Genomic DNA, 12,839 nt, shown 5'->3' with positions numbered 1-12,839 from the left:
ATTTGTCACTATCTTGCTGGCACAGTGGTTGTGTAATTACCAGAGACTTCAGTTTCTTCCTTTTCAGACTTGAGGGCTTTGTTAAGCTCTGCATATCCCTGGTGCTTGTTTTCAGTCCTTGCAGAGAAGATCTTTATCTGCATGCAGTATGGTGGGTGAAGGCACACCCAGGAACCAGTGGTTTTGGCAGCAGCCTATTCTCCGTGGCTTTCTAATTTTACATGTGAAAATGCAAAGTAAACTTCAGTTTGATCAATTGTTTTTTCCTTTACTGGAGAGGAATAATAGGTTTACTTGCATAATTCAAAAAACCAAAACCAAACCCAAATCAAGAATTCCTCCTGAAACGTCAAAGGGTTGAACCATGTGTGCCATTATACGTACTTTTAGCACTTGTAACAGTGCTTTCATTTTTTCAGTACAAGCACTGGGTTCTGTACTTACTGTGGCTTGAAATTGAGAAGGGTTTGAGTTCTTCCTCTTCACTTGCTTCCCGGGCAACAGTGACACTCAGTGAAAAGACAGCTATTATAAAACGGGGGGAGGGCCGGGGCAGGGGACTGAACTGTGATAGTTTTTAAATTGCTGCCCTCTTGCGATCAGAACTTACAGCCAACAAGAACTGGAACGTAACACCCACCCATGTTATGTGCAGGCATATTTGGGTAACTGGCCATTGCAACTGTTGTGTGGGGTTCTGCATTAAGGAGCTAATGGGAAGAGAAAGAAAGGATGCATGTTCTGGAAAGATCTCTAAGTTTTTATTTGTTTCCACTGTTCAGCCTGTTTCAGCATCAGCTGCACACATTTTAGGTGAAGTTTGCAGAGAAAAACAGGAAGCAGCCATACCTCTTGTCAGGCTTTTCTTACACTATGGCAGAATTGTGCCTTTCATAAGTGCCATTGCGAATGCTGAAGTGAAGAGAACTCAGTAAGTACCAAAAAAGAAATTTCTATCAAACATACCTACTCTGCATTGGCTAGTGTTGGGATCCTCCACTCAATTTCTGGAATTATATGTAATTTCAAAAGGCAGTGGTGGAGTTGTTCCTGTTCCTGCCAGCTGAGTGGCAGAGTTCTTTATAAATGCATTTCACTGCTCTGTTCTGGCGAGTTTAATTTTAGGAGGAATTCCCATGTTTTGTTGAATACACTTGCAAGACTATTGTAAGGTCTGAAAGGAGGGATTTTCAGTCTTCTCAGTCTTAATTATATTTGATCCTGCATCACCTTCAACTGTTCATATGAAATCATTTCAGCTTTATAGTGTGCTAATAAATCATCTAGTGCTGAATAGAAGCGTTTGTTGAATTTGTTCAAAACAGAAAGCAAGTTTCTTCCTAATCATGAATATTTAAGGCAAGCTGTGTGCCTAATCTTTCCAGTTAGAGGGCTGAGGAACAAAGATGGGATTGGATCTGGCAGTGGATGGCAGAAAACATTTTTTTTTTTTCCCCCGGTCACTTCTTAAAAGTCCCTTTTTTGACTTATTGGTGGCCTGGCAGTTTAGTAGTGTGAGATGTATTATTCATGCCAGGCAGGTCCTAAAGAACATTTGTTGCCACAAACCTTGTGGCTATGTAGTCTTGCTCTTGACTGACAATAGAAGAGACAATTGGGAGTGAAGGGGAATGACAGATACTGACTCCAAAGTAACAGCTTCCTCAGCACAAAATAAAGTCTTTGTGTGGGGTGGCTTTTTTCAGAGAGAGGGATAGAGTGTTTTCCTTCCTGTAGGCAGGTGTATTTTCTCTGTGTTGCAGGTTGCATAAAACAGGTTGGTTGCTGCAGTGTGAGGAAATTTGCTGCTCCCTAGTCAGTCATGTTTCTGTGATAAAACAGCAAAGATGGTGTTTGTTTTCAGGGCTTTCTGGCATTTGTAACAGGCAGTGAGCTTACTTTTTTGTGAAACAAAATGATAAAACCAGCAAAGGAATTCATCCTGTTATTCGCTGCTTGTAAACAGGTAAAACTGTAGTAAGCTATAAACAACAGAAAAGACATTCTTGTGTGTACAAGAACAAGCAAATAACTTCATATCCAAGTTTGATCTGCTGTCAGTAAGCACAGGTTTTGATCATAAGGGTTGTAGATGACATTGTTGATTAGGTACCTATCTGCATAACGGTAATTACTATACAGGGAATTGCAGGTACAAGATTAATATGGAATTACTTGCATTCTCAAAATGCAAGTAATACTAAAAAGAAAAAGTACACACAATAGTGCAGCTAGCTAAAGCTTAAGGAATTACAGTGGCCATATGTCTAGTACAAGAAGAATTCTGTGCAAGTGGCTTTTCAGAAAAACGTGAGAGTCTGCATGGCGTCAGCTATCCACACAGTACTCAGGGTAGAATTGGGATCTGCACTGTTATCACAGGACAGTGCTGTAAGTCGCTTAAAAAAGATTGCTATGTCATTGGACCTCGTGTTTTCATCTCCCTCCCAGCTTACAAGTACTTATTCTGTAGAAGATAGTAGGTCACGTGTGATGTCCAGTGTTGTTGTGAGACTAAAATCACTGCCTCCTTCGCTTACTCAATGCTGTTCAATAGCACGTGAAAACAGGCACATTTCCCCCCCCTTTTACATTGTAAACCTCTTTGATTTGAGCCTGCATGTTGCTGTCTGTTTGGATGGTACACTGAGCAGACTGTGCTAACACAAAGAAGAAAACGTGTAGTCCTGGATTTACCGTGACTACTGCTTTTGTGGAAGGCCACTAAATGCTATGTGACTGCAGTTCATGGCAGGCTGGTGTCAAAGAGAGTTTTTGCTTGTGCATTCAAACCCAGATTTTTGTCACCTTTCACTGCTTCGTTTATTTCCATATATTAGCAGTTCATTACAAAGAGACTAAATTACGGAAAATTGTTCACTTCCAGAGATCCAAACACCATTTTCAGAGGAAACTCATTAACTTCCAAGTGCATTGACGAGACAATGAAACTGGCAGGGATGCATTATCTGCAAGTTACACTAAAGCCAATTATAGATGAGGTAAGAGCAGTTTAGACTGATTATTTGATAAAATGTCATTGTAGAAGGCCTTCAGGGAACGGATACTGTTTATTCCTTCCCATTTAAAGATGACTTTGTAGGAATAATGCTTAGGAGCCTGTTTCTACATTAAAGTCCTGTGTGTTAGTTTAGCCACAGCTGAGTCACGCAATTCGGAAATAGTTGGATTGTATGAAAAGAAAAGGAAAGTTTCCATTTATTTCACTAAATTATTCTGTTTTAAAAAACCTAACATTTATTGGTTTTGAGAAATAAGTAAAGTAATAACTTAAATGAGTAAAGAATATATACAGCAGAAAGTTGCTGGGAAGCTATAAGTAATACATTTAATCCAGTGGGTATAAAGGAATAAAATTGTTTTTAGATAACTGTGAATGTGAAGCATGTATTGTCACAATGGTTTATTATCTATCCAGTCCAGAATGGTGGGTGTGGGTATTTTAGTGCAGTAATTGGGCACTACTTTCAGACCACAGACTTCCTTTAAATGATTTGACAGTTTCTTTAGCTGTTGTTTTAATGTTTCATAAGAAAATGGCAAGTTTTTAAAGAATACAGATATACTTTCAAAGTTTACTGGTTTAGCAAAATAGGACTTTTCTTGAACAGCCTTGTTTGGGAGAATCTAAAGGACGGCTCTTCATTTCAGTTGAAGGAAAGAGTAGAGCAAATTAGTGCTACTTTTTGGGAAAAAAAAAACCAAACCAGCAACGTAATTCACCTTTGATGCTTTGTCAAAAGAGGAAAATATGATTTATAAAGTTGGCTTTTGCCTTCTACCTCAAAAAACTTAACAAATTATGCTTTTTGCAAAACTCTTTCTGCTTGAAGGTAAACTAATGTATTGTTCACTGTATTTTTTTTCTAGATCTGCCAGGGCCATAAACCTTGTGAAATTGATCCTGTGAAATTAAAAGATGGTGAAAACCTGGAAAATAACAGGGTATGCATTAGATTTGGAAGATACAATATCTGTTTACACTATCAAGTTTAACTGAGGTCCTCAGTTTGACATTGCAAATAATTTTGTCATTCATTAGAATACATTGAAAGCTTTCTTAACACCGCAAACTGTTGTAATTATTTTACAACGGCTTTACATTATGCTTAATATAATAATGTATAATATTAATCACCTCTCCCCTGACCCCTGAGGATGAGGATAACTTAGCCTGTGGATCTAATGGTGACATAGAAAATGGTGCTGCAAAAAGGAATGCTGTGCCATACAGCCGTATCACTTGATGTTTGGTTTTGATAGGAATATTTTTACTCTTGTACTTGAATCTGTGCATTTGCCAAAGAGAGTATAGTGTGAGATTGTTTTGCAAGTATATCATGTTGAAAGTGAGAATCTTTTATTATGCCACAGGCCGTGAATAAAACCAGGAATAGTACCACTTTCCACAGCAGAAAATTATACTAATTTTGTCGTTATTATTGCATTTTTTAGGAGAATCTGAGACAATATGTTGATCGCATTTTTGCTGTAATTACAAAATCGGGTGTAAGCTGCCCTACAGTGATGTGCGATATTTTCTTTTCATTGAGAGAATCAGCTGCCAAACGTTTTCAAGGTGAGTTTCTAGATAGTGTTTTGTTTTACATCACGAATAGCTTTTAAGTGTAGGTGTTGTCTAGCAGTCTGCACAGTCCATGATGTATGTAGTAATTGAACAGTAGCATATCCAAAACGCCATTTGGAGTGTGTATTAATGCTGGTTTTTCCTTGGTTATTCATTCCATAAAGAACATGTATTGTATGAGTTTTCTTTAAACATCTTTCAGAGGAAAACAGTATTTTAAGAGTGTTATGATTGTATATATTTATGGTTTCAATATTTGCAAAGCATACTCGGTTTTCAAATGTTCAGGTTTTTGTAATGGCTCATTCTGAAGGCTCCATGCAGCTGAATCATTTTCTGCTCATACTTTACCTGTAATAAAGGCCAGTCTGTAAGTTACTGGAGTTATTGCAAGCTCATTGCCCGAGGAGGCCCGTGTGATGCCGAGTTTTTCTGTATGTCAAGAGATAGTTCTTCCTGAAAACAACGTTCCCAAAAGTTGTTTTGGATCTGTGAGAATAAGCAGGCAATATAAACCGGGAATTGAGCAAAACAAGCAACCTGTATATTTTCTTGAAGGGAAGCATATTACAATAAGGAAGTTTTAGAGCGAGTAATACAAGTTCAGCTTTTGAACAGTTACTTCACAGTAGAGAAGCTTAAGCAGAAAGCCATTGACTGTGCTGTTATTCTCTTTATTTTATGTAAAAAAAATAAAAAATTCTATTTCCTGTAACTGCCGACTGGCATAGATATATTAAGAGTCTGTACAGCACTTGTGCTCAGGGCTATAACTAGATAACTGAGAGCTGGCCTCTGTGCTGAACATTTCATAAACCATGTAAATTATTCATCATACTTTACTTGCATAGATGGAATAGTAGATGTTTGCATGAAATTCCCAGTGTGGTAGAAAAGTGAATGATGTTCTCCTTGTAGCCTGTGTTATGAATTCACTTCTTTAAAAGGCTGTCATTGACATTTCCTTGGTTTATGCTGGCTGATCTCTGGTTCCAAATCCTGCATTATCATTTAATCCTGTAACTCGCAAATATATACATTTTCAGTACATGCTTGAGTTAGCTTTCTGAAGGCATTTAATAATTTCAGAAGGTTTTTAACAAGGTTTGGTGAAATGCTGAGTAGAGGTCTTTTTTCTTTTTTTTTTTTTTTTAATAGGTGACCTAGATGTGAGGTATACAGCTGTCAGCAGCTTTATTTTCCTGAGATTCTTTGCCCCTGCCATTCTTTCTCCCAACCTCTTTCAGCTTACACCACACCATCCAGTAAGTACTGTATCGCTTTTTTCTAGCTACGTATATGGTTTTGTCACCATAGTCTTGTCTATCAAGGTTCTTTCTTCAATTCTTTTAATAGCCTTTAGGAGTACCTTTGTTAGTTAGAAGATCTGCTGTGTCTATCTTGGATATAAACATATGTTGAATGACTGTGTGTGGGAGGAACAGTGAAATTTAAGGACAAACAAGGCAGATGATCTAAGATGCTGTGGAAAAGATGGTCACTGCTTCATTTTTGCCACATGACATTAATGCTGGATTGATTGTCAGCAACGCTAGAAATGTTTTGGGTGTTAAGCAACTATCCAAGACTTTTAGTAGTTGTTCTTATTGGGAGTGGGGAGGATCCGGACAGTCTTCAAGATAGAAATCTCTGGTTTCGTTCTGCAAGTGATTGCCCTTGGTTCTCTGGAGAGCAGTAGGGTAGCTGTGAAGCATGATGGCTTAAGAGTCAAAAACCTTTAAATTTTTTTTTTTCCTGTAGTGTTTTATTGGGTCTTTCCTACTTTTATGTTACTTTAAAGAAAAAATTTAGTTTACCTTACTCTATTCATTATTTTAAATTGCTAGTCTATATAATATTGTTCTCTTTCCTAGGATCCGCAGACTTCTCGAACTTTGACACTTATCTCTAAAACCATTCAAACTTTAGGCAGTCTATCAAAATCTAAATCTGTAAGTATGCCATTTTCATTTAAAGGCTTAATTTAGGAAAGTGGTTGTGGGCTTTTTTTATAAATCTTTATTACTGATTGTAATTAAGCCTTTAAAATGCTTGAGTTGCACCAGGCTTATGCAAAATTGGTTATGTTTGCTTTGATTATAAGCCTCTCATGCTTACAGGAGAACTAAATCTGCCTTAATCCAAACTAGATTTCGGTAAAGCAAAATTGTGTGACCAACCTAGAAGTCTGTTCCAGGTCTTTTCGTTCCTTTCTTCTGGAAGAAAGACTGTGATCAGGAAAACCCGTGAAGTTCTCTGCTTGCCTCTGATATATGATAGCAGCTCTGCCGGGCTTTACCGACTGTCTCAATGTTTTAAAGCTCAGCTGAGAAGAATCTCCCAGTAAGGGGATGGGCTATGCTTGTCTTTTAATACCAGTTCAGTTTTCTGCCAGTCAGTGGTGAGATTAGATCTAGATGCCCATGCACTGGATGTTTGATTGAAATAAAACTTGTGTACCTAAGGCACCACACTGCTGTATCTGGTGATAATTTGGGGTCACTGGTGGTCTGGCTAGGATTCACACAGGCAACTGGAGATTAATCTGTACCACAAATCCTTCAAGACAATAGAATTCCTTCTCTCACACGTTTTGTCAGCTTCTTTTAGGACCAAGATTAAAAGTCAAAGCAGAAGTCTGAACCTTTGGAAGAATGCATTATTAACTGTGGTAACTGAACATTGAAATGCATTCTACTACCTTTCCGAAATAAAAATTCACTACTACTGAATGTGTGCTGTACAACATGAAAGTAGTGCTTTGCTTATTTTACCTCTGCCCAGAAAAAAACCCACCCTTTTATCTGCGGTGGCTTGCTTCATGGCCTACTGCTGTTTACAATAATATTTTCTGTATAAACTGGATTATAATATGCATGATTTTGACTTTGTATTTCAGGCCAATTTCAAGGAATCCTACATGGCTACTTTCTATGACTATTTTAATGAGCAGAAATATGCCGATGCAGTAAAAAATGTGAGTAATGCATGTGACTCTTCTGAAAATCCTGCTGTGTTGTGAAGCTGATGCTTGGAATCTTAGAATGTAATACATACTGTCTGTAAACCAGGAAGCATGTGCTGGAAAAAGCAGACTTCTGATAACTGTAATATTAAGAAAGTTTTATCAAGTTATGTGCATGTCAGTAGTAGAATTTCTTTGGATCTACTTCTACTTAATAATTAGCTTGGATTAACAAGCTGCTGCTTAGAGCTTGAGACATGTGCATGCTTCATAGGATGCTGCAGACCTGTGACAAAAATTGCTTAGTCCAAAAGGAAGTGAAAGATACATTAAACAAAGGAGAAGCACAAGAAGTGTTGGTCATCTGCAGTTTTTCTGCTTAAGAGCATTTGTGCTATTTTTAGTTCCTCAGGCTTCTGCCATTACCTTCTGTTTAACTACTCTTACCATACTTTCTTGTAGCTCTGTGTTGTACAAATGTTAAAAATTTTAATTTGGGCAGTCCAGTCCTGTCATTTTTACCTCTGCTTCTTGTTCACCTTTTAGTTTCTAGATTTAATTTCATCTTCGGGAAGGAGAGATCACAAGAGCATAGAGCAACCTATATTGCTTAAAGAAGGGTAAGCATGCATGTGCAACAAACCCCTCTACTTCTATGCTTGCTACCATTCTAATGCAGCTAGCTTTATTTCCACCACCCCTATCCCATCCATGCGTTCAGAGAAGAATGCAGGAGGATTCTTGAGTTGCAGTTTCTACTCTTTGTGGCTGTCATAGCTGAATTTAACATCTTTTCATTTGATTTAAGCATCTTGATATAAGTATGTTTTGAAATAAGTGGGGGAAAAAGAAGCTTGTAGAACTTAATTAGCACAGCTACGGCAAAATTAATTTAAATCAGCATTGTATTAAATCAAATTGATTTTTTTTTTCCTGAGCTCCAGTGAACAAAAGCTGTAAGATTCTGCTGTGAAGGCAGATACTGAATATCTTAGTAAGGGCAAAGCCTGCCAATGGAATTTGCTTTTGCTGCCCTGTAAGATCCATATGCTAGTGATTATCATGTCCGTTTCAAGGAAAATTTGTGATGCACTTGGAACAGTTTTCCAGTTTTAGTACCTTTCCTGTTTCTTGGAAGCATGTTCCATATGCTGTATTAGTTTTAGATACTAATTGTTGACACTTTTGGTGTTACAAAACTGAGTTGTTAAGATCATTTAAGTGCACTGTGGAAGCAGCTTCTTTGAGCTGGGAGGAAGAAAGTAGAAATCCAAATTCTTCCTGTCAGAGCTCAGTAAGCTGAACTGCTGCTTGAAAGCAAGCTTTCATGGTAGCTCTACGTCATGCAAAAATTAGGATTTTGATGACATCATGACTACCCCTTTCATTTAACCTCTGCAGTACACCTCACTTCTCTGATGACTGTCTGTCCCTAGAAGCAAGTTTGTCTATTTTAATTCTGTACATTTATCATTCTTTTATTTTTGAAAATAAATGTATAGTTTGTAACATTTTCCCTCTAACTCTAAAACGTTATTTTTTTCTGCCTCTGTCTTTCTTTTGCTCCTGTCTGATTTTTTTCTGTCTTTTCTTGCTCGGCCTGTGGCTGCTGTTGTAAGGACTCTTAAACTAACAGTAAAGAAAGTTGATGGTAATAGTTCATGCAGGTAAGATGGTAGGGGCAGTTGGTGCTTTGCTGTAGCTACTGGCTGACAGCATGTCCTTCCTTCGCAGCATTAGACTTGTCTGACTTAACTTTGTGGAGGAAGTACTCTGTTTAACAACCCTGAAACGCCTGTGTAAACCCGTCAGAGAACATTTTGTTACCCATTTCTTGATGTTGACGAACTTTTTTTTTCTTCCTTAAAACAAAAACCTGCTGTAAATAGAGAATAAAGGACTTTCACCTGTAGGCAGAGGCTCCAAGAAGCACTGAGATTTGTTTAATATTCAGCATATAGATCCCAGTGAACTCACTGGAAGTAAGAAGTGGCCATGCATTTTCTGGGCACTTCTTCAGTAGCATCCATGTAAATTGTTCTCAAGATTAAGGAGTGGCCTTCAGCTGTCTATTTTTTCTGACATTTTGCATTATTGCCATGTTATATCATGGGGAATGGGTGGGAATTTTCACAGCCTTTGGTTTGATTTTTATCCAAACTGAGTGGCTGGTTAGTGGGGTTTTTGTTTGCCTTTGTAATATTTTTGTTTACTTTTGTCTTTTTAATCTATCTTTGCTCCTATTAAGAGTATCTAGATGGAAAGCTAATAGCGTATGTACTTTTGAATGAACGTGCAGTACCAAAGATTAGTCACTGGCACTTGGGTTTGCTGGCACCGGTCATGCCACCGCTGCTTAACAGATGTCTGCCTGGTTCTTTCCAAAAGGAAGAGAATTAAAAGGAGAACTAGTCCTGCCATTTTTGTAGGTGAAAGGGGCGTGCTAGTGCTTCTGAGGAAGGCTACAGGAGGTCCAAACTTGGATCTACCCATAAACATGAGAAGAAATCGTGTGTCCAAACACCTAGCCCTGAAATGGGTTTCATCTTAGACTGTCTTTTTCCCCCCCTTGTGCTTCTGTTTGCTCTGATCTCATACATTCTGTGAATGTTAGAAACAAAGAAATCACTTAAATTGACCTTATAAATTTTGTGGATTTGAATGCTTGTCGCCTATCTGTGAGAAATAAAAGCACATTCTTCTCTTGGCTATGTCAGTTATGAAGAATTTAATTAGAAATGTGCTCTTAGCTCTGCATTGTGGAGTTTGCATTTTTCAGAGGGAGGCTCTTAGGAGTTTGCAGTTTTAAGTCACCTTTTAAGTGTTGGCATAAGAAGGAAGAGAAGAAGAGCATATTACCCAGCCCAAGGATATCTGCTCTTCCCTTGAAATTTGCCTTAACCTTGAAATACAAAGGCTGCTGCCAGTGGGCCTGGTGATGACATGAATCATATGATTTTATTAAATATTTCTCAAGTAATCCAAGAATAAGGACTGAGACAGAAACTATCTGACCATTTTAAGAATGAGAGGTGTGTGGCTATGTAACTGGTTTTAAAAAAATCTGTTGCTGTATACAGTCCTTGTCAGCTTTTGCCCACACAACTTTGCATGGGCAGCAGGCACCAGCCCAGCTGGTTACAAAACAGTTAAATTCTGAAGGAACTTGGGGTTTTGTTCAGGCTTTAAACAGACCTGCCATTCGATTGGATGCAGTGTAGTTGTTTCTGACTGAGTATGTCAGAGGCAAGAAACAGTATTAGCTGTTCTAAGCATTTTTAGCTCTGCTATGGAAAATCTTCAGCCAAATAATAAGCTGTTCTCTCTGTGTGCTCTTTGTGCTGTATATTGCCTTCCTACTTGATAAAAACTACTTTATAGTAAGTAGTTTTTACTCACTCCATTGTACACTTCTGTATTTGCACAACAGTTAATGTGTAGAGTAGCAGTTATCACCTCTCTACTGCATATGCATCACATTTTTTTCCCCAAAAAAGTGATGCTGAGCAGTATGAAGTCACTAGGCTTTCCAAAGTCACTTTGAAGCTTTTGGATTGATTAGTGCTTAGGAAGTGGTGGATGCATTGCAATTTCTTGTAAGCTAATTCAAGTTTGAAACTAATTAAAACTGACAACTCACTGAATGTCCCTCCTCTGCCAAAAAAGGGAGGCATGGGAACTCTAGCTTTCACTGGTCACATTGCTTTGTATGTCATTGAAATTGCATTTCCAACTTGCAGCATCAATGTGCAATTGCAAATGGAGCTGTGAAACATCGTGATTTTTTTTGTAGAGCTTGAGAGTGACTAAAGCATGTAAGGGTACAGTCCCTGTTCCAGAGGCCTTGCACCTGCCTTTTAATTATTAAACATACTCCACATCTTTTGAGCTTTCTCACAGCTTTTAAAAAAATAACAAAAAAAGCTTGTAGAGTTAACAGGTCAAGCTTAGCAGAGCAGTACTAACCGTGTTCTGCCCTTTTTCTGCTGTTGTAGGAGAGAATTTAGGTAGATTCGTAACTGAGAAAAGGGCACAAACCGCAGTTCAACTAACTGGAGTTCCTATGTAGATTACAAGTCAAGCTACGTGTCTCGCCCTTTATCTAGATCTGGAAAAAGGACAGGCTTAACTAAAAAATGCACTAAGCCTATCCAAATACCACTTTCCTTTCCATGTCGAGACAAGGCCTCAATAATTAGAAAACACTGTGTGTGTCCTCCTAGAGCTTTGCAAGTGCCATCATGTATGTTTGTATATGTATGTATATATGTATATACCTATATACATAAATACATATTTTATACATATGCATATTTTTATATGCATGTATATATAAAATCTGTTGTGTTGTAACAACTGTTTTCCTGTTTACTAGGTTCATGATCAAGAGAGCACAAGGAAGAAAACGATTTGGTATGAAAAACTTCAAGAAGAGATGGTTTCGCCTGACAAATCATGAGTTTACTTATCAGAAAAGCAAAGGTAACAAAGGTTTGCCGGTCTTTTTTTGATACATGAAAACAAAAATTAAACATAGGGACTGTGTAAGAACAGAAGGCTGAGATCCAGATCTGTAACTGTGGAAGGCACAGTGCTGGCAACTCGGTCAGCCTGTATATTCTTGCCCTTTATTTTAGTATGTACCGACTGTTAGAAAAGTTTCTTGGATAGCACAGTACCCTGTAAATTAGAAGAATATTTAGTAGTGTTTGTCTGATTTCAGTTATTGACATCATCTGTAGGTTTCGCAGTTGCCTAGTAGATTGTTCAAGGAAACAAAACTCAGGATACAAATACCTTAAGCTGGGGATTTGGTTTTGTATGGAACATTCTGAGATGCATCTTAGTTTCTTCTCATAAATTCTGTAGCATTGGCACAGCTGGCTACAGTAGGCAAGAATTTGCCTGCTAGCTTTGAATTTGCAAAAATGTGTTCACTTAATGTTGCCTAATATCAAGGATTTTGCTTTTTGCAAATTGTTCCTGTCTGATCAGTAGTATGCAACAAATACCACTTCCTTCCATCATATAAATACATAGGGAGTGAGAAAGAAAAGGAATCATGTTCAGATCATGCCAGTCATCATTTCACACTCAACTTGGAGATCTTACATCACCACCATCAACCTAGTTCAGCTGAGCTGACAGGAATGATTTCTTTCATTGTCACCTTCTCAGGAAATCTTCTGTGTCCTGCTGCAGTAGACAGTTTCTGAGAGGTTTGCTAGCATAATATAGTGCAGCTGAGATGAACTTAAGATACTA

The 12,839-nt window shown here is 38.0% G+C and overlaps 1 protein-coding gene across 10 annotated transcripts in view; it reads left to right on the top strand.

The window, feature by feature from the left end:
* Nucleotides 1–12,839, top strand: part of RASA3 (RAS p21 protein activator 3) — a 179,712-nt gene that overhangs the window by 157,162 nt on the left and 9,711 nt on the right. For all 10 annotated transcript variants that reach the window (XR_008820035.1, XM_056327481.1, XM_056327482.1 and 7 more), the window contains 9 exons: nucleotides 783–931; nucleotides 2,888–3,002; nucleotides 3,892–3,966; nucleotides 4,477–4,600; nucleotides 5,768–5,874; nucleotides 6,484–6,561; nucleotides 7,509–7,586; nucleotides 8,121–8,194; nucleotides 11,950–12,056. Coding sequence is in view for 9 of the 10 variants with exons in the window: in XM_056327481.1 (XP_056183456.1) it covers nucleotides 783–931; nucleotides 2,888–3,002; nucleotides 3,892–3,966; nucleotides 4,477–4,600; nucleotides 5,768–5,874; nucleotides 6,484–6,561; nucleotides 7,509–7,586; nucleotides 8,121–8,194; nucleotides 11,950–12,056 (907 nt within the window). In the remaining variant the exon portion in view is untranslated. The remainder of the gene's footprint in view (nucleotides 1–782; nucleotides 932–2,887; nucleotides 3,003–3,891; nucleotides 3,967–4,476; nucleotides 4,601–5,767; nucleotides 5,875–6,483; nucleotides 6,562–7,508; nucleotides 7,587–8,120; nucleotides 8,195–11,949; nucleotides 12,057–12,839) is intronic.

Source organism: Falco biarmicus, chromosome 2 (assembly GCF_023638135.1).
Source record: "Falco biarmicus isolate bFalBia1 chromosome 2, bFalBia1.pri, whole genome shotgun sequence".
NCBI classification, from domain to species: Eukaryota; Metazoa; Chordata; class Aves; order Falconiformes; family Falconidae; genus Falco; species Falco biarmicus.
This window is presented reverse-complemented; position numbering and strand designations above follow the sequence as displayed.